The following is an 18,307-nucleotide window of genomic DNA, read 5'->3' as shown; positions in this document are numbered from 1 at the left end:
CATTATATTTACAAAAAAAAGTTATTGAAGCTAGATGGGCGAATGAAAATTAACATTGCACCCAAGCATATATATGGTGCTAGGAGAGATCTGAGGAAACATATGGAAGTGTAAATGCGGATGAGGCAATAATAAAGTGCAGAAAGTAAAGAACACAAAAACTTTGTTTACGAGGTTGGGTTTTTCCTACTCCCCGGGACCACGTCCAGATTTCGATTCCACTAGAACAAGAAAGCAAATACAGTACAACCTATTTGCAAACGCGTAAATCAAGCACAACCCTCTTAATTCACCGCTCCGTTCTATAACATGAAATCTCAAGGATAATTCTCTACCCTTAACTAGACTAACAATAAGCCTAGATTTAAACCAAGATATCCTAACCTTGGGCTAAACTCCCCTGAGTCTAGACTTCAAGTCTTCAACTCTCTTGAGCAACCTTCACACACACACGTCACACCGACGAACAAAGAAGCTTGAACAACACAAGCACCAAACCGCGAAACTAAGCCGCACACCAACAGAAAGCTCTCTAGGGTTCTAACCTTTATGCCTCAGCTCTCTTCCTTCTCTAAGACGTGCCCAACACTTCCTTATATATCCATCAAGACTTCCTAATCACTATAGGAGAAGATTTCCAAATTCCATAAGAAAAAATTCCGTAAGAAAAGACATTTTCCTTTTTGATATTTTCTTTTTCCTTGTAAAACTTCAATTTAATCAACCAAAGAAATAGTAGTTTTCCTCTTCAATCCATCCTCAAACAGTCCTTCAATATTGCCTTCTTAAACTTTCTAGAAACTTCTCACACACACAAAATAACAGCAATCATGTATCACGTCTTGAATCATACAGACACTACTTCAATCATCCAATACATCTTCAGGAAGTTCCTATTTACATGGAAAAAACAAAATTGACAGAATCAGTTCAATTTCTTATATATCCAATTGTTCTTGCGTGGTTTGTTTAGATTAGAATGAACTAAAAGCGGTTATTCCTTGTATTACGAAACAAATTTTTTTTTTTTTTTATTTTAAAAGCAAGAGTACTAAATATATTAACATAACACAATTAATTAGGACATTTACAGGATAGCCAGAAAAGAAGAGTGTTAAGCCAACAGAGTGATAAAACTCACACGAAACATATAAATGAGAAGTTTGACACAGACTATGAAACCTAGTGATTGACTTTGCCGGCAATCTCAAGAATAAGATCAGTTGGGATAGGTTCCAAGTTTTCTCTTATTTTCAGCGATTCTGAACATCGTTGATTGCCTTGGGACATAATTGGCTTGTGTTGTAAGAAAGCTTGTTCTCTCACCTATTGATTAACAACGGAGGAGAAGAATAAAAAAAAACTAGGGTTGACGAACAAATAAAGATGATCAAGGCACGTGATACGTTAAAAAGTAAGTAAAGAGAGAAACACACATAAGTTGTGGCTGCTCTGTTTTCTTCAGAATTTAAAGGGGAATATTTTAATCAATTTCTAATATGATTTGAAAAACTTTACATAAACATTTACATATTTTATTAATATTTAAGACATAAATATTAAAAGCTTTAATGGTCTTTGCTTCTTCTGAATCCTAGGTTTTAATAATTCCATGAAAAATAAGAATATATATGTATTGCAATCATTCAAGAATTAAGTAGTTTGATTGACAATAGATCAATAAAAATTCTATGAATTCAAGTAGCGCTTAGTCCTCCTAAGATTCTATCATATTACCTTTTGTATGACAAAGAAATTTAAAACCTTGACTGTTGAACATTTAGAAAAAATCGTCAATATGTCTAGTTTTTTTGTAACTTCAATTACTCTGAATGTTTTGTGGTAAATACAAAGTATGTTAACTAAGAGATTTTTATAGATTTTTCTGCAGATATATTTTCTATAAGGAGAGAAATTTTTTTTAGAAGGAGAAAATCCTACTATATTAACTGAGAAGTACAAATATGAAACTAACCTTAGAATGTGTAAAAAATTACATTCAATTGCCATTAGAAAATGTATATAGATGATAAATTAATAATTTTTATTTGCTCACAATTATAATATTAAAATTAATATTTTATATTTCACAAAATAATGATGCAAATACAACAAACAAACAATATAAAACTGTAATAATACGTCAAAAATAAAATACAATAATATTCTAAAATAATTTGTATTCAAATAGACTAATAGATTTACAAAACAATTAAAAATAAAATATTCTCTAAAAAAAAATAACTATTTTTTTAAAAATAACACAATAATTTTTATTATTATATTATAATTTTTTTTAAAATGTTGATCCGTGCTTTAAGCACGAGATATCTCCTATTTCTTTTATATTAACTGAGAGATCGTTTTACTAAAATAATATTTTGTTGCATTTCGTTCCAATAATATGTCATTCCTTTCAAGTTTTTTTAAAATGATGAATGTTATGAGAATAAAAGAAAGATAATTTTTATTGGAATTTGAAAGGAAAAAAATGGACATGTTCTCTATTTCTATGTTTTTATTGCTAATTTGGTTGCAAGTCTTGTGACATGATTTGTATAATGAATCTCTTACTGCACATTAATTTTTTGTTTTAAAAATGGCAAAGGTGTGTTTTGGGGTGTGTGTGTTTTGTGTTTTCCATTAATTTTACCAATTCCATGGTTAAGGGCTTGCAGCATTTTTTATTCGGTTCAGTGTTTATTATTTTTATTTTTTTTTGAATTCTCAAGCTACTTATTAATCTTACGACATGCTGCAAGCTCTTTCCATTGTGATCTATGAGTTGCTATTTTGCATATTGCGTTACAATATATCATTACATTGATCTTTGGATTCAGACTTCAATCTCCGATACAACTATGATAATTGTTTTACTTCATGACTAATTTTTTGAGTTGATCATGTTGTTTCTTTAACGCCAAGCAACATAATCAACTTGTCAATGTCAAAGAGGAGTATCTGGCTTGAGGAGTAAAGTAAGCAATCAGGTTTTGGCACCAGTAAATTTTAATCATCATCTAAAAGACGCATAGCCTCGAAGATTAACGCTCTCAATCTTGTTTCTCGTGAGCAACGGTCGTCACTTGATGATCTCCTCTAGATGATGTTGATGATGTGCTCTGTTCTGGTTGGCTTATAGATGTTTCCGCATATGTTGTCTTCATGACATCAAACCTAAGATCCTCGACATGGTCTACAAAGGAGTAAACTCTATGATCGCTAAACCATTCTTCCCCTTCTTTTATACCTTGGATTTCAACACTACGGAGAGTGTTCCTTTCGAGATTAAAGTAGTAAACATAAAACGGTTTATAGAAAGGGTCTGCCAAAACAATTTCACCTGAAGCAGTCACCCCAACAACACCAATGAAACTGCTGTCATCCTTAACCACATTATTCTCATCACTCAAAGTGTAGGCATATGCCGTCAATTCCTCTTTTCCGACATCTTCTAGAACCCATATATGTAACTTAAGGAGAAATCTACCTTTACAACCATCCTGCAACATTATCACACCTACTTTACCCTTATAGTTGATCAATTTAGTAGGCCACCTCATGAGTTCTACCTGTGTTAGTAGAAACTTGAATTTTTCAGACCTAACATCAAAGCAAACTATCACTGCATTCAATTCATCAGTTTGTTGAGCTAAGTAATACACAACTCCATTGATGCATATCCCTCTACACCAAAGAAAAGGATCATGGTTTGAAGGACATTGGATATTCCTCCACCTCATTTTTCCAGTTCCTAATGTCAAAATATGAAAAACCAATTCAGTACCGACTCTATTGTATATGACCAAAACCTTATATTGCTTTTCAATTGGATCAAACCCTAAAAGGTCAAGACAGCTTATGTCCGTTAATCCTGGTGGTAAGATCGCATATTGCCCCGTGCTAGGGTTACATATCACACTCATCCGCGTATCACGGAAATAGATCAAACCGGAAGCATAGCTAAAATCGTTTAGGTTTCTGCCTTCAAAGAATTTCATATGAAAACTCTCGGGTACTACAAAAGACGACTTCCCATAATGATTTTGAGGCTGAGGCGGCGTTGAGAAGAAGCTCCATTGATCGCCTCGTTGAACCTTAATTAATAAGAGACGTGGATTAGATAAGGATCTGGTGTGGAACAACTCGGTGAAATCTTTACGGCAAATAATGGACTCCCATAGCTTCGACACGCAGCAAACCCTCTTTATTGACTTTGCTGGCAATCTCGAGAGTATCTCGTAAATGAGATCATTAGGCCATCCTTAATGGCATAACTATTGGTGTGTTCTTACCCAAATTTATTAATAAAAAAGAGAATAGTGGGCTAAGATCAAAAATTTTGGTCTTGAGATAGAACTGATCTAAAGCCCAGTTCTCCTTTGTTTCCTGTATTGTGATTGGTCGAGATGTTTTGGAGAGAAAGAAAAAATTTTATTTCTCTCGTTCTGATCAAAATCGTTTCTGGTAACTCATCGTGGTCACCATCTTCTCCGACGAAGGTTTGTATTCCGGCCATTAAAACACATCAATGGCGTCCACTAAACCTCTCTGTTCAATTCCTTACTTGTTCCTCTCTTTCTCTGTCCTCTTCGTCTTCTCGCTTCTCTTCTTCTTCTCCAATTCCTTATGCTCTCTCGCCATTCTCGGTCTCCTTTTTCGCCAACTCAATGTCTCGTAAGTTCTCTCAGACTATATTTATCGATTCTCTCTGTTTACTGTGTTGGATTCTGTTCTTCGGTCTCTGATTTTAGTGATTTGCTGTTTAGTAACTGAGGAATATTATTTGGCTCGTTTGATCTGTGAGAAAGTGTGATTGCTCTTTGCATATGTTTGTCGAATTAGGGTTTTTGCAATCAGTGATGTTAATTTGATTTTGAAATTGATTTGCTTTGGATTTTCATGTCTTCTCCCTGTGGATTTTGGTTTTGCACACACACAAATTTTGCTAGATTCTCTTTACTTGTTTTTGGGTGAATCAGTGGTGCGTCGACTTTACTTTTTACATATTTCATCATCATATTACTTTTAATAATCTCAGAATTGGCAATGGTTTCATGATCGTCCTCTAGTATATACATAATCGGTTTCAAGACCCTTGCTTTTTCAGCCACATGATTTACAACTCTATAACTCTTCTCCAGGGTACCAGTGGATCCACTAGAGTGGCAAATATCACAGGACACAGCAAGTAACATTGTTGCTCTGACGCTGATGTAGTGTTTGTGCCCTTCTTTGCTACGTTGAGTGTTGAGATGGAGCTTGGATCACGTTTTTGTTCTAACTGGTACTAAAGCTTCTCTCTTTATATCTGTTGACACTGTTGTGGAGCCATACAACGCAACACTCTCTGTGCACCAGCTTGTTGAAAACGCTGATGAGTGTATGGTTCTTGACAATGAAGCCTTGTATGACATTTGCTTCCGTACACTCAAGCTTAGCACTGCAAGTTGTAAGTATCACACGGCCTTCTTAACTTTTATATATTAATCAATATTGTTGATCTGTCTCCGTGGTGCTACTGTGTTTGTTGTTTGATGCATAGTTTTATACATAAGTATGTATGATGTGTAATGCTATATATTGGACTTGTGCCTGCTGTTGTGATACTCAATGTTTCAAATCATATCCTTGTTCAATCGATATCATCACTATTGTTACTCTGTCGTTGTGGTTTTAAGGCTTGTTTTGAATCATGCAAATAAAAGAAATTTATGAAATCTTTATTCTAAGAACACCAAAATTAGTTCCCCCATTTTTTTTACCTATGATCTTAACAACTGATTTTACATTATTTTCACTATATATTTAATCTAAGAACACAAAAAAAGTTGTCCCATTAAGGATGCCCTTAGGGAGGGAAACTGAGTTTACTCCTCTATTCATAATCGTCTTTGTATTAGTTTGCTTGTCGGAGAAAGAGAGAGAGAGAGAGATGTGAACACACATCGAAGAGACTCTGAATTTATATATAATGGAAAACCTCTTAGGGCGTTATTAGTTGGGAGATGAATTTGTGTAGAGTTATTGATTGTAAAAGTGGAGAGATTTTTTATTTTTTTTTAAATAGACTTTTTCCAAATTTGTAAAATTATGTTTCACTTGTTACTAGATTATCATTAACTGGTTTTCCTCCAAAAATTTCTTTACAAGGTAACACATGTACTTTTTTAAAAAGTTTCTAAATATTATTATAGATTCCAACCTTAAAGTATGTTAAGGTGAGATTGTTTTTTTTTTTTTTTTCAACCAAACATTAATTAGAAAAAAAACTTAATATTGGTAGTCCAAACAAAAGGATAAGAGTTTATAAAAACAGTATTTCTTTTAAAAGCATAGAGATCTTTTTTTTGTAAAGATTTTTTTGTAAAGAGATATTTCTTTTACTTAAATAATATTCTATGGTTACTTAAATTAATTCTCTCAATTTAACAACTTCTATTTTATTTAATTCTTTTTAATAGAATTTCTGTTAGAAACAAGAGGTTTAGAAAATATTATTTTGTGTTATTATTATCTATTATACAGGATATAACATATGATATAACACGATTGTCAAAAAAAACATATGATATATAACATTATGGTTTTAGGTTATAGTCTACTAATGAACCGATAATAGACATCCACATAATACAATATATATTCATAACAATTTCATGGATTTTAAAAAATTCCATTTTCTTCAAATTGGTTTTCTAAAATTTCCATCAGAGCTTTGCATCTTGTTTTTAATTTATTCTGTGTCAGTTAAAAAAAAAAAAAAATGCGACGCCAAAATGTCTACAAAAATATTATTTGATAACATTGTCTTATTTTTCAGGAGGTTTCGCTTCCAAGTCAAAATTCTTTGCTTCATCTGTCAAACCTGGAGTTGAAGCTAGAGTTTTAACAATTCAAACAAAGAAGAGTGACAATAATAATGTATATATATATATATATATATAATTATTTTATAATAGTACTTAATACCAAGAGCTGTGAATGAATTTATAAGAGATGCGCTGCAAGAAAGGAGCTAGGAACCCATGAAAGTCTAGTGGATGAGGTGAAGCGGATGCCAGAGCAATATGTGTTTGGTGTCAAAATAATGAGGTGATCGGTCTTAACTGAATGCTTCAAACATGTTTTTGCTATCTTGAACCAATTTTTCCTCAATAGGTTTTTTTTCCAAGGCAAACAAGAATACATGTAGAGGTCTTAAAAGAAATTTAAAGCATTTTGTAAGATAAAGCATTAGTTTTGCTCAGAACTCCCAAGTAATGTTTTACACAATAAGGACATGATGACCAGAAAGAACAAAATGCTAAGTCAACGTAATAATAAAACCCACACGAAACATGTAAACGAGAAGTACCGAAGCCAGAATTTGGGTTCGCTTCCAAGATCAGATTAGACATGTCCTCACTCTCGGGTAGATAATAATTCGTATTTGTTCTTCATAGGTGGAGCAGAGTTACAGAGGTCATGTATGCCTAGTACATATTAAGATCCTCTACATAGTCTAGATGATGTTGATGTTGGTGCCTGTAGGGTTACGCTTCTATTCTGGTGGGTTTATTGATGTTGCAGCATGTGCTATCTTCAAAGTATCGAACTTATTAAGATCCTTCGACATGGTCTACAAAGTAGTAAACTCTAGGATTGTTATACCATTCTTCCTCTTCTGTAACGCCTTGGATTTCAACACTTTGGAGAGTGTTCCTTTCGGGACTGAAGTAGAAAACATAAAAAGGTTTACATGCCGTTGTCTTGGCCAAAACAATTTCACCTGAAGCAGTCACCCCAACAACGCGAAGATTTTTGTTAACCTTAACAAATTTATCCTCAGCCCTCAATGTGTAGGCATATGTCGACCATACCATTCCTGTTTCTCGAGATCCTCTAGAACCCACATACATAATTCTAGGGGAAATCCACCATCCTCAGAATACTTCCAGTTAATCACACCTAATTTACCCTTATAGTTTATCAATTCACAATAGCTGTATAGTATATCATAAGTTTTATCTAGCAACTTGAACTTTTCATACCTAACATCAAAGCAACCTATCAGATCATCCACTTTGCCCGGAATGCCATAAGCTATGTAATACAAAACCCCTTTAATGCATATCGCCCTTTGCCCACGATGACCAAAATAGGGAAAGGGGCATGTGATCTCCCTCCACCTCGAATTTTCTGTTCCTAATGTCAGAATATTATAAAGCGCTACACCATCGACTCTACCATCAAAGACCAAAACCTTGAATTGCTTGCCAATCGGATCAAACCCTAAATCCCCGCTGGAGGTTGTTCTCAGTTTAGGTGGTAAGATCGCACATTGTCCCGTGCTAGGGTTACATATCACACTCAATACATCGGCATCCTCGTTTGGGATCCGCAGATCAGAGAAATAAATCAAACCAGAAGCGTAGCTATAGCTACAACTGTATGATCGTATGCCTTCAAATAACTTGGTATGAAAATAGGCGGCTACTACAAGGGACGACTTCTCATCTAGATTCTGAGGCTGAGGCGACGAGAAGAAGCTCCACTCACCATCTTTTTCGACCCCAACTAAGAGACGTGGACGAGTGGAGGACCTTATGAAGAACAACTCGGTGAAATATGGCTGGCAAATACTCGACTTCCATAGCTTCGACACGCAACGAAACCTAGCGATTGACTTTGAAGGCAATCTTGAGAGTATATCAAGAAGGAGATCATTAGGGATGGAATCTGAGTTTGCTCTATTCATGATCATCCTTGTGTTTGCTTGTTATCGGACGGAGAAAGAGATATAAATACAAATCTCTTAAAGTACGGTCCGACCTAATTACATCTCTCATTCTTGGGCTTTTTTTTTTCTTTTTAGGTAGCGGGTTTTTTAGTAGGGGAAGTTCCTATCTTATGACTAATAATTTCGTATAAACAAACAAGAATATATTTATTTTGTAAATATATTTATTTAGTATAACATTTATAATACAAATTTCTATTGGTTTGAATTCATTAAATTTATAAAAATTTAAAATAGTAATCGTTTCACCATAAATTTTAGATTGACATGATGACGAATCTAGATCGAATGTGAACCAAATTAGTGATCGATTAGATTTCTATCAAAATTTTTAAATTATCAAATTAGATAAAAACCGCAAAAAAAAAAAAAAAAATTCATGAACCGGATGAAAATTGTTAACCGGGTCAAACCCGTCCGCTAAGTCATTCTGCAACAGATTTAAATATTTTGAGCTGCAAAATGTCTTTGTATTCGTCCCTCTTGAATTCGTGAGATCCGCAAATAACCCACATGCATTTCAATAAATCATTTTAAACTTAATTAATATTAATAAAGTTATGTGATAAAGTATTTAAGAATAACACATTTGTTTTCTTATTATTATTACTTTTTGTTAAAAACACAGTGGCATATAACTGTAAATAATAATGATGTGTCTTGAGCTCTCTAGCGGCGACACATCAGCTTTTTTAAGAGAGTGCTTCTCTATTAATATATAGAGGATTCGACTACTCCACAAGAGTACTTTGGAATTTTGCAAGAATATACGAATTATGTTTTCTAGAGAGTCCTCTTTCCATCTAGCCTATCTAAACTTTCATCTAAGCAATAATATTTCCTTTACATTAAAATAAAGTTAAAAATATTCTTATAATATATATTTATGTTACCTATAATTAAGAAAAACTTAAATATAAAAATGCATTATTTAAAATAAATAAAAATTTAAAATAGTAAACACAATACTATTACTATTTTAATCGTAACTTAAAATTAAAATATTTTTTTAGTGTATATTTATGTTAATTTTAATTAATAGAAATTTAAATAAATAAAAATTAATTATGGAAAGCAATGAAATATTAAAATAGTAAAGCAATACTATTATTATCTTTACCTTAAAGTAAAATTAAAATATTCGTTTAGTGAATATTTATGTTATCACAAAATTATCAACTAATGAGAATGATTCTTTATTAGATCATGATATTTGAGTCGCCAAACACATCATTATTGTATATTTTATTTCATTTGTATAGCACAACCTAATAATTCTTTCTCAAGTTTTGAATCTTTAATTTTTTAAAAAGCCAAATATTTAATATTAAAATATTAATAAATCACTCTTGACAGTAATATATGTTGTATATGTAAATCCTATATATGATAATATGCCGAATTCATCCATGAAAACAAAAAATATAGAGGGTTGCCAAATGGATGAATAAATGGGACGCATAAGATGGCGGTCGGACGTTACATAAATAAAAATAAATTATGAAAATAATGAAATGTTAAAATAGTAATAAAATACAATTAAAATTTTATTATAACTAATAATATAACTCAGACTTTTGAAAGAAAAAAATAAAAAATGATTACAGCTTAAATTTTAAGTGTGTTAATGAGTTTTGAAATGGAAGTTGCAAAATAAATAATCAATTATCATATTACTCATAAGTTATATAACAAAATATAAAAAAATGTGAAATGTATGCCGATTAAAAAAAGCGAAACTACAAATTATAACATGATCATAAAGAAAAAAAAAGTTGATGTTTCATAAATTAAATTAAATGCTTTTAATCAAAAAATTACTAAAAGATGGTAAAGAGATAATAGTTATGAAATATCTTGAAAATCAATTTACAGCCCAATATATATTTTATATGTGAGTCAACAGAAAGTGAAAAAAAAAAGTAAATGTCAAGTCGCAACTAGTGGCGGATCCAGGATTAAAATTTAGGGAGATCAATTACAAGAAAAATAATATTAATATGACAGATTGGGGGTTCAAACTCGGGTTTGGGGAGGTCAGCGGTACAGAATTTACTATCTGTGCTTCTGAAATTTTACGTAAATACATGTAAAAACCAACTATTTTATTAGTTACCCAGGTTAGGTGACCCACCTTCCTCCTGAATGGGTCTGAATGTATTTTTGAAGATAGACAAAAAGGAAAGTATTTAAAAGTGTTAGAAAATAAATTACTAAAATTTTAAAAAATGATACACATAACTTGATATTTATGCGTACATCTATTCCACAAGAGAAATAAAGAAGAATCTCTAAAATCTGATCTCCTAGGAGAGAGAAAGAAATAAGAATGTCGAAATTATATATGAATCTTGACATGTCGACGACGTCACAGATAAAAAAGAAAACCTCGCAGATATGAGATATCTGTTGTCAAGACTTTTTATTTCACTTGATTGCCAACATCTGTTGTCAAGACATTGGCAAGCCATATAGTAATTAACTACTTCTTTCTAAATCCTCAGTCTTTAGTAACTTTAAGTGAAAATCTTAATAACTTAATGTTTACAGCCATAAAGAGAGAATACAAATACAACTTGGGTCACGAGAGCATTTTCAGCTGACTTGAGGGGTAAGGTAAACAATCAGGTTTTGACACCTTTAAATTTTAATCATATTCTAAAAGACACGAAGCATCAAATTTGTCAACGCTCTCAAGCGTTTAACGATCTTGTTCCAGGTGAACCACGTTCCTCACTTGATGATCTTCTTCCGTAGATTAATTATGTTGATGTGCTCTGTTCTGGTTCACTTATAGATGTTGCAGCATATGTTGTCTTCATAACATCAAACCTAAGGTCCTCGACATGATCTACAAAGTAGTAGTAAAGTACTGATTTTTTTTCTACTCTAACACCTTCGATTTCAACACTTTGGAGAGTGTTCCTTTCAGGATTAAAGTAGAAAACATATAACGGTTTAGATGCAATATTGTTCGCCAAAACAATTTCACCTGAAGCAGTCACACCAACAATAGAAATAAAGTCGATTCGATTGACTTTATTCTCAGCCCTCAAAGTGTAGGCATATGCCGTCCATTCATGTTTCACGACATCTGTTACAACCCACATACATAACTTAAGGGGAAATCCACCATCATAATCATCTTCGAAATTAATCACACCTAATTTACCCTTATAGTTTATCAATTTAGTAGCCCAAGATCTACTAGGGCAGTCTGAGTTTAGATTTAGATACCTAAATTTCTCAGACCTAACATCAAAGCAAACTACCACATCATAGATGTCAACAGGTGATTGAGTTAAATAATACAAAACACCATTGATGCATATCTCTCCACTCCAAAAATGAGGATAATGGGGTAAAGGACACTGGATATTCCTCCACCTCATATTTTCAGTTCCTAATGTCAGAATATCAAAACTCAATTCATCAGAAACTCTATTGCTCAAGACCAAAACCTTGAATTGCTTGCCAATGGGATCGAACCCTAAAAAACCATCGAAGTTTTTGTTGAGGTCAGGTGGTAAGATCGCATATTGTCCCGTGCTAGGGTTACATATCACACGAACTTTATAGTCTCCATCCTTTGGGCTCCACATTTTTTTTGTTCCCCCATCCTTTGAGATTCGCGTATTAGGGAAATAAGTCAAACCAGAAACATATTTACAATAGTAGGGATACATGTCTTTCGTGAACTTCATATGAAAACTGTCGGCTATTACAAGAGATGACTTCTCATAATGACTCTGAGGCTGAGGAGAAGAGAAGAAGCTCCACTCACCGTCTTGTTCGACCCCAATTAAGAGACGTGGATTAGATGAGGATCTGGTATGGAACAACTCAGTGAAATCTTGACGGCAAATAATGGACGCCCATAACTTCGACACGCAGCGAAACCTCCTTATTGACTTTGCAGGCAATCGCGAGAGTATCTCAGGAATGAGATCATTAGGGAGGGAAAGTGAGTTTGCTCCTCTATTCATGATCGCTGTATTAATTTGCTTGTTAGAGAGAGATGTGAATACAGATTGAAGAGTCTCTGAAATTTATATATAGAAATGGAATACATATTATTGGGAGATGAATTTGTGTAGATTTATTGGTTTTAAAAATGAAGAGATTTTCTTTTAAGATTTTTACCAAATTGGTCACTGATTATCATTGATTTGCATTAATTTGTATCCCTCCAAATTATTTTCTAAAAAGCAATATATATGTATTTTTCTTAAAAAATAATCTCTATATTATACATTTCAACTTTATGTGGGGGAGGGTGGGGGTATGGGATTAGAGACTTTAACAGAATATAATAGAATTTGAAGACATAGAGAACTGTCATAAGTTATAGATTTCTTTTGAGAAATTGTTTTACTAAAATATTAATATTCTGTCTTGCATTTCGCTTCGATATTTTTATGAAAGTGATGAATATCATAAGAATAATAGAAAAAAAAAATTGTTGGAATTTGGACAAAAGAACGCACATATTCTAATCTATCTACATTTTATTGCTAATTTGGCTGTGACATGATTTGTATAATGAATCTTATTGCACATTAACTTTTGTTTAAAAATGGTAAAGGTGTGTGTGTGTTTGTGGGTGGGTGTGTGTTTTTGTTTTCCATTAATTTTAAGAATCTCATGGATAAGGTCTTGCAGCGTGTATTGAATCTGTTCAGTGTTAATTGTTATGTATTCTTACTACATATTGCAAGCTCTTTCCGTTGTGATGAGTTGCTTGATACTCACAGGTTTTGGGATCAAAGAATTTGCATCAAGCTTTATTACATTGATCTTTGGACTCAATTTCATTCTCCGATACAACTAGTGAGGAATTCAAAATGTCATCCAAGAAAGTTTAAGAAACATGTTTGGTTCCAAGTAGCAATGGTAATAACACTGATAGAAGAAAAAAAAAATCCTTGAACAATATGAGAGATGGTGCACCGTGAATAAAGGAAAAATATTGTATCTTAGAAGCCAAGTGTTATTCCATAGAGGAAACTCTTTTTGAGGTGCGTTTCCCGTTTCCAAAACGTTTCGGAAACGGAAATTCGTGGAAACTCGGAAACAAGTCACAGAAACACGATTCCTACAAATCTCTGTTTGGAAACACGATGGAAACTCCGTTTCCGTTTTGGAAACATGACGGAAACTCTTTTCTATAATTTCAAAATTTAATAAATAAATAAATTGAAAATATAAGAATCCATGATACATATAATGATAAAAAAATATAATATAATTAGTAGCCTAAAAGTTAAAATCCCTAAATATATGACGATGCTAGTCAAAAATTTTGATTTTGAATGTTTATTTTTTTTACAGATTTACTTTTAATTAAACTATTTAATATATGTTTTGAATTTGTGTTGTTTCAGATTTTTTTAATATAGTTTTTATGATTGGGGATTTATTATATCTCTCTCTATATATATATATATGTATATACGTTTCCTACATGTTTCCATTATTTAATTTTTGAAAAAACCCGTTTCCCATTTCTGAAACGTTTCGTTTCCGCGTTTCCGTTTCCGTTTCCATGCAACATAGTTCATTAGTTTGCTCACAACTCCCACCCAGGTAATGTTTCACCACTCACCAGAAAGAACAAAATGTTAAGTCAACATAATGATAAAACCCACACGAAACTTTTAAACGAGAAGTCACACTAACTGCCAGAATTTGGGTTGGCTTCCAAGATCAGATTAGCCGACAACAAATATTTGTTTCTGCATATCCGAACTGTAGGCTGCTTGTTCTTCACAGGTGGAGCAGAGTTGCAGAGGTCATGCCTACGTACCTAGCTATGGTTTTGGCCGTTCCGTACTGATGTTTATGCCTTGGTTAACTAGGCTTGACAAGAGTTGCTTTGTATCGTTAGAATTCAAATCCTGTGCATAGTCTAAAAAAACATAAACTTTACTTTTCTTCTCAAGACCTTGGATTTCAACTCTTTGGAGAGTGTTCTTCTGGGGATTGAAGTAGAAAACACAAAACGGTCTAGATGAACTATACTTCTCACACAAAACAATTTCACCAGTGGCGGCAGTCACTCCAACGATGTCAACATTTTTGGGATCAACGATTGCATTCTCCCCCAGAGAGTAGACATATCTCGACCATTCATGTTTCTTAACATCCTCTAGAATTAACATACGCAACTCAAGGGTACTGCCGACATAACTCCAACTAATCCCACCTAGTTTACCTTTATAACTTATCAATTTATAACTATATTGATCACAAAAGCATCTTGCATCAAAGCAAACTATCACATAAGAGGATTCACAAACCGTGCTAGCTAAGTAATACAAAACCCCATTGATGCAAATCCCATCAGACAAAGAACGATCGTATGGAGGACAGTGTATATCACTCCTCCACCTCAGTTTTCCAGTCCCTAATGTCAGAACTTTGTGATGAACCCTTTCATCAGAAAACGGATAAGCCTCGGACAATACCTTGAATTGCTTGCCAATACGATCAAACCCTAAAAAGCTTGTTGAATTCCTGAAGCTATACAGTTTAGGTAAGATCGCATACTGTCCCGTGGAAGGGTGACATATCACAGGTACTGAAAGTTTTGAGATCAACATATCAGGGAAATAAATCAAACCAGAAGTATAGCTACAACCATAAGGGATCATGTCTTCAGAGAACAACTTCATTTGAAAATACGCGGCTGCTACAGGAGAAGTGTTCCCATATGGATCTGATGGCTGAGGCGACGAGAAGAAGCTCCACTCACCGTCTCGTACGACCGCTAATAAGAGACGTGGACGAGCCGATAACAACTCCGTGACATATGGACGGCGAAACATGGACCCCCATAGGTTAGACACGCAGCTAAACTTCCCGATGGACTTTACAGGCAATCTAGAAAGTTTCTCAAGCATGAGATCAGTTGGGATGGACACAGCTAAACCTCTACACTTGATTGTTGTAATTGCCTCATCGGATACATATATCGAAGGTACAGTTCATGGATCAGTTGGGGGAGGGTTCTCCTAGGGCATTTATTCCAAACCAAATATGGTTACACATTTCGATTTCGGTTTAAAGGCATAAACCAATCGGCAGTTTTTGTTTTTGGTTGGTTCTCGGGGTTTAGTTGGCTTTCTTTCTTGGCCTTTTGGGGTTAAGAAACAGAGTCAATAATATAAAAGTGAAGTTGTGATTTTTATTTTTGATAAAGCGAAAAATAATTCTTTGGCTAAAGAAAATGTAAATAAAAATGTTTAATATATATATATTAGTCACAAAGTCTAACTAAGCTGTTAAGCCAATAAGATAATCTAATCCTACATCTGTTTACTTTAAAGTTCAACAGAGATGGAGCAACTAGATATGTTCTATGAAATCGTTGTAATTTAAAGTTCATTAAGCTTTTGTAATGAAGTTATAGCAATTGTCAAGTGATCGTAGAGATCGCCATGTGACAGAGCATCCATCTCAACATATGACATTGCTAAAGAATGTCGTCTCCGTACAGACTGTATTTTAAATCACGTAAAGATAACTCTGGAGGATTGGGGAAAGCTAATTAATAACAACTTTCTCAGTATATATTTTTCCTGAAAAAATAAAACCTCTTACCAAATCCATTATGCAGCCAAGAACCTCTTAACCAAATCCAAATCTAATTAATAAGTTGTGGTTATAGGCTTTTTTTCTGATGATATCTAGGCCTCGGTTTACTGAGCTTAACCTAAGTTCCTTTGCATCGTTAACATTAAGATCCTCTACATAGTCTTCAATAGCAAAAACTATACTACCCTCCTCTAAGCCTTGAATTTCAACACTTTGGTGGGTGTTCCTTTCGAGATTGAAGTAGTAAATAAAAAAAAAGGTCTACATGTATTCGTCTTTGAAAAAACAATTTCACCTGTAGCAGTCACTCCAACGATTACACCATAGTGGCCTTTATTAAAGAATTCAATCTCTCGCAAAATATAGATTTTTCTCATGAACATCCTCTAGAACCCACATAAGCCACTCAAGGTCAAACTTTGTACCAGCTTCACCAGAAAGCATACGACGAATCCGCCAATAAATCATACCTAATTTACCCTTATAGTTTATCAAATTCAGGTTAATAATATTATGTACTTGATCGGGAACAAAGTTTGCATCAATAAATTTGAATTTCTCAGTCCTAACATCAAAGCAAACAATCACATCGTCACGATTTTCAAGTTGGAGAGCGTAGTAATACAAAACCCCATTGATGCAAATCCCTTCAGAAGAAGGATGATGGGTAAAGGGACAATGGATCTTCCTCCATCCCATTTTTTCAGTTCCTTGTACTGTCAGAATTACATGAACATCAGGACAAGATAGATAAGCAATGAACGCCAACGCCTTGAATTGCTTATCGATCGGATCATACCCTAAATAACTGAAAATCTTTCTGTTCCTCGTCAAGACAGGGAAGATGGCATACTGTCTCGTGATAACAAAGGTTACTGATTGGTTTATCTGATGGGGAGAGACAGAGTACGAAACTTAGCTTAGGGCAACCTAGGTTTAGGTTATTCAGTTCGATTTCGGTTTAAAGGCATAAACCGATCAGTAACCTTCTGTTATTCTCGGTTCGTTACGAGTTCAGACCGGTAAAACTCAACTTACTCGGTTCGCTTTCGCAAATCAAATTCAGTTTCACGAAACTGTGGCGTACGTTCTTTTATTTTCTAGGTAGTAGGTACACTTGATGCGGTAGTTGTCAATTTGTATGTATCACTTCTATGATACTAAAACTTACTACTTCCAGTGGAATTAGCATCGAGCATAGAATTGTGAAGAAGACATTGGTGGTCCTGCTATAAACGTCATGCTTATGGTTTTAGTCGTTCATTGTAGAAAACAGAGTAGATAGGAATAAGTTGTTATTATTGATTATTGATTATGCTACCTCTTAAAGATATTGAATCGCTTGGAATCTTATAACCAAGTGTTACTGTTAAAACAGTAGATATTTGTGGGTATTACGTTTTTTTTTACTCTGTTTTCTGTTTGTTTCATTCATCTTTAGGTCTCATTGTATTAAGTTCGAAAACAAGTTCTTCCATTCATCTTGATATCCGAGAGTTCAAGAGTCCAATAGTTGGAGAAATATTGGCCAGTGACGCTTTTTTCCCATTTGGTATCCAAAACTATTATTTCTCTCCAAAAAAATGAATCAGTTTTTTTAAAGTGCAATAATCGAATTTAATGGAATCAGATTTGGAAGATGCGATTGCAGAACCAATGGAATCAAGACGCCATTGATTGCTGCAACAAGTATGGAGGCTCGTCCTTGCTCTTCACTAATGTCAGACATTTCCACCAACATTAGATTTAAATGATGTTAAAAGGCTTTGGAGCATAAAAAAGATTCACTAGTACATCCTAAAGCAAGTATTCACTAGTGGAAACCTCCTTTGAAAAGCTTTTTGATTCGACAATGATTCAACTTATTGTATCTAATCTTGATGTGTTCAAATGAAAATGAGAAGACCTGTAAACCAATTTTAATTTGTC

At 33.7% G+C, this 18,307-nt stretch overlaps 1 protein-coding gene and 3 pseudogenes across 1 annotated transcript; all 4 read right to left on the bottom strand.

The window, feature by feature from the left end:
• Nucleotides 1-3,053: 3,053 nt before the first annotated feature.
• Nucleotides 3,054-4,519, bottom strand: LOC104757503 (putative F-box protein At1g31090). The gene is made up of 2 exons (XM_010480251.2): nucleotides 4,486-4,519; nucleotides 3,054-4,264 (listed from the first exon to the last, which is right to left on the bottom strand). Exons 1-2 carry the CDS (start codon nucleotides 4,517-4,519, stop codon nucleotides 3,054-3,056), a joined length of 1,245 nt encoding a protein of 414 aa, XP_010478553.2.
• Nucleotides 4,520-7,311: 2,792 nt separating this feature from the next.
• LOC104759581 (F-box protein At1g67130-like) lies at nucleotides 7,312-8,747 on the bottom strand (annotated as a pseudogene).
• A 2,547-nt stretch (nucleotides 8,748-11,294) lies between these two features.
• On the bottom strand, nucleotides 11,295-12,784 carry LOC104757502 (putative F-box protein At1g31090 pseudogene; annotated as a pseudogene).
• Nucleotides 12,785-14,406: 1,622 nt separating this feature from the next.
• LOC104759580 (F-box protein At3g57590 pseudogene) lies at nucleotides 14,407-15,725 on the bottom strand (annotated as a pseudogene).
• Between the last annotated feature and the right edge of the window lie 2,582 nt (nucleotides 15,726-18,307).

This window comes from Camelina sativa, chromosome 17 (assembly GCF_030686135.1).
Source record: "Camelina sativa cultivar CO46 ecotype springtype chromosome 17, ASM3068613v1".
Lineage (NCBI taxonomy): Eukaryota > Viridiplantae > Streptophyta > Magnoliopsida > Brassicales > Brassicaceae > Camelina > Camelina sativa.
The sequence above is the reverse complement of the archived record's forward strand: the minus strand, read 5'-3'. Positions and strand labels throughout refer to the sequence as shown.

Excerpts from the sequence above, each read along its gene's own strand:
- LOC104757503 (XM_010480251.2), bottom strand. The coding sequence starts at position 4,519 with ATGGCCGGAATACAAACCTTCGTCGGAGAAGATG. Across the intron at positions 4,265-4,485 it reads AACCTTCGTCGGAGAAGATG|GATGGCCTAATGATCTCATT; the intron begins GTGACCACGATG and ends TATGCCATTAAG.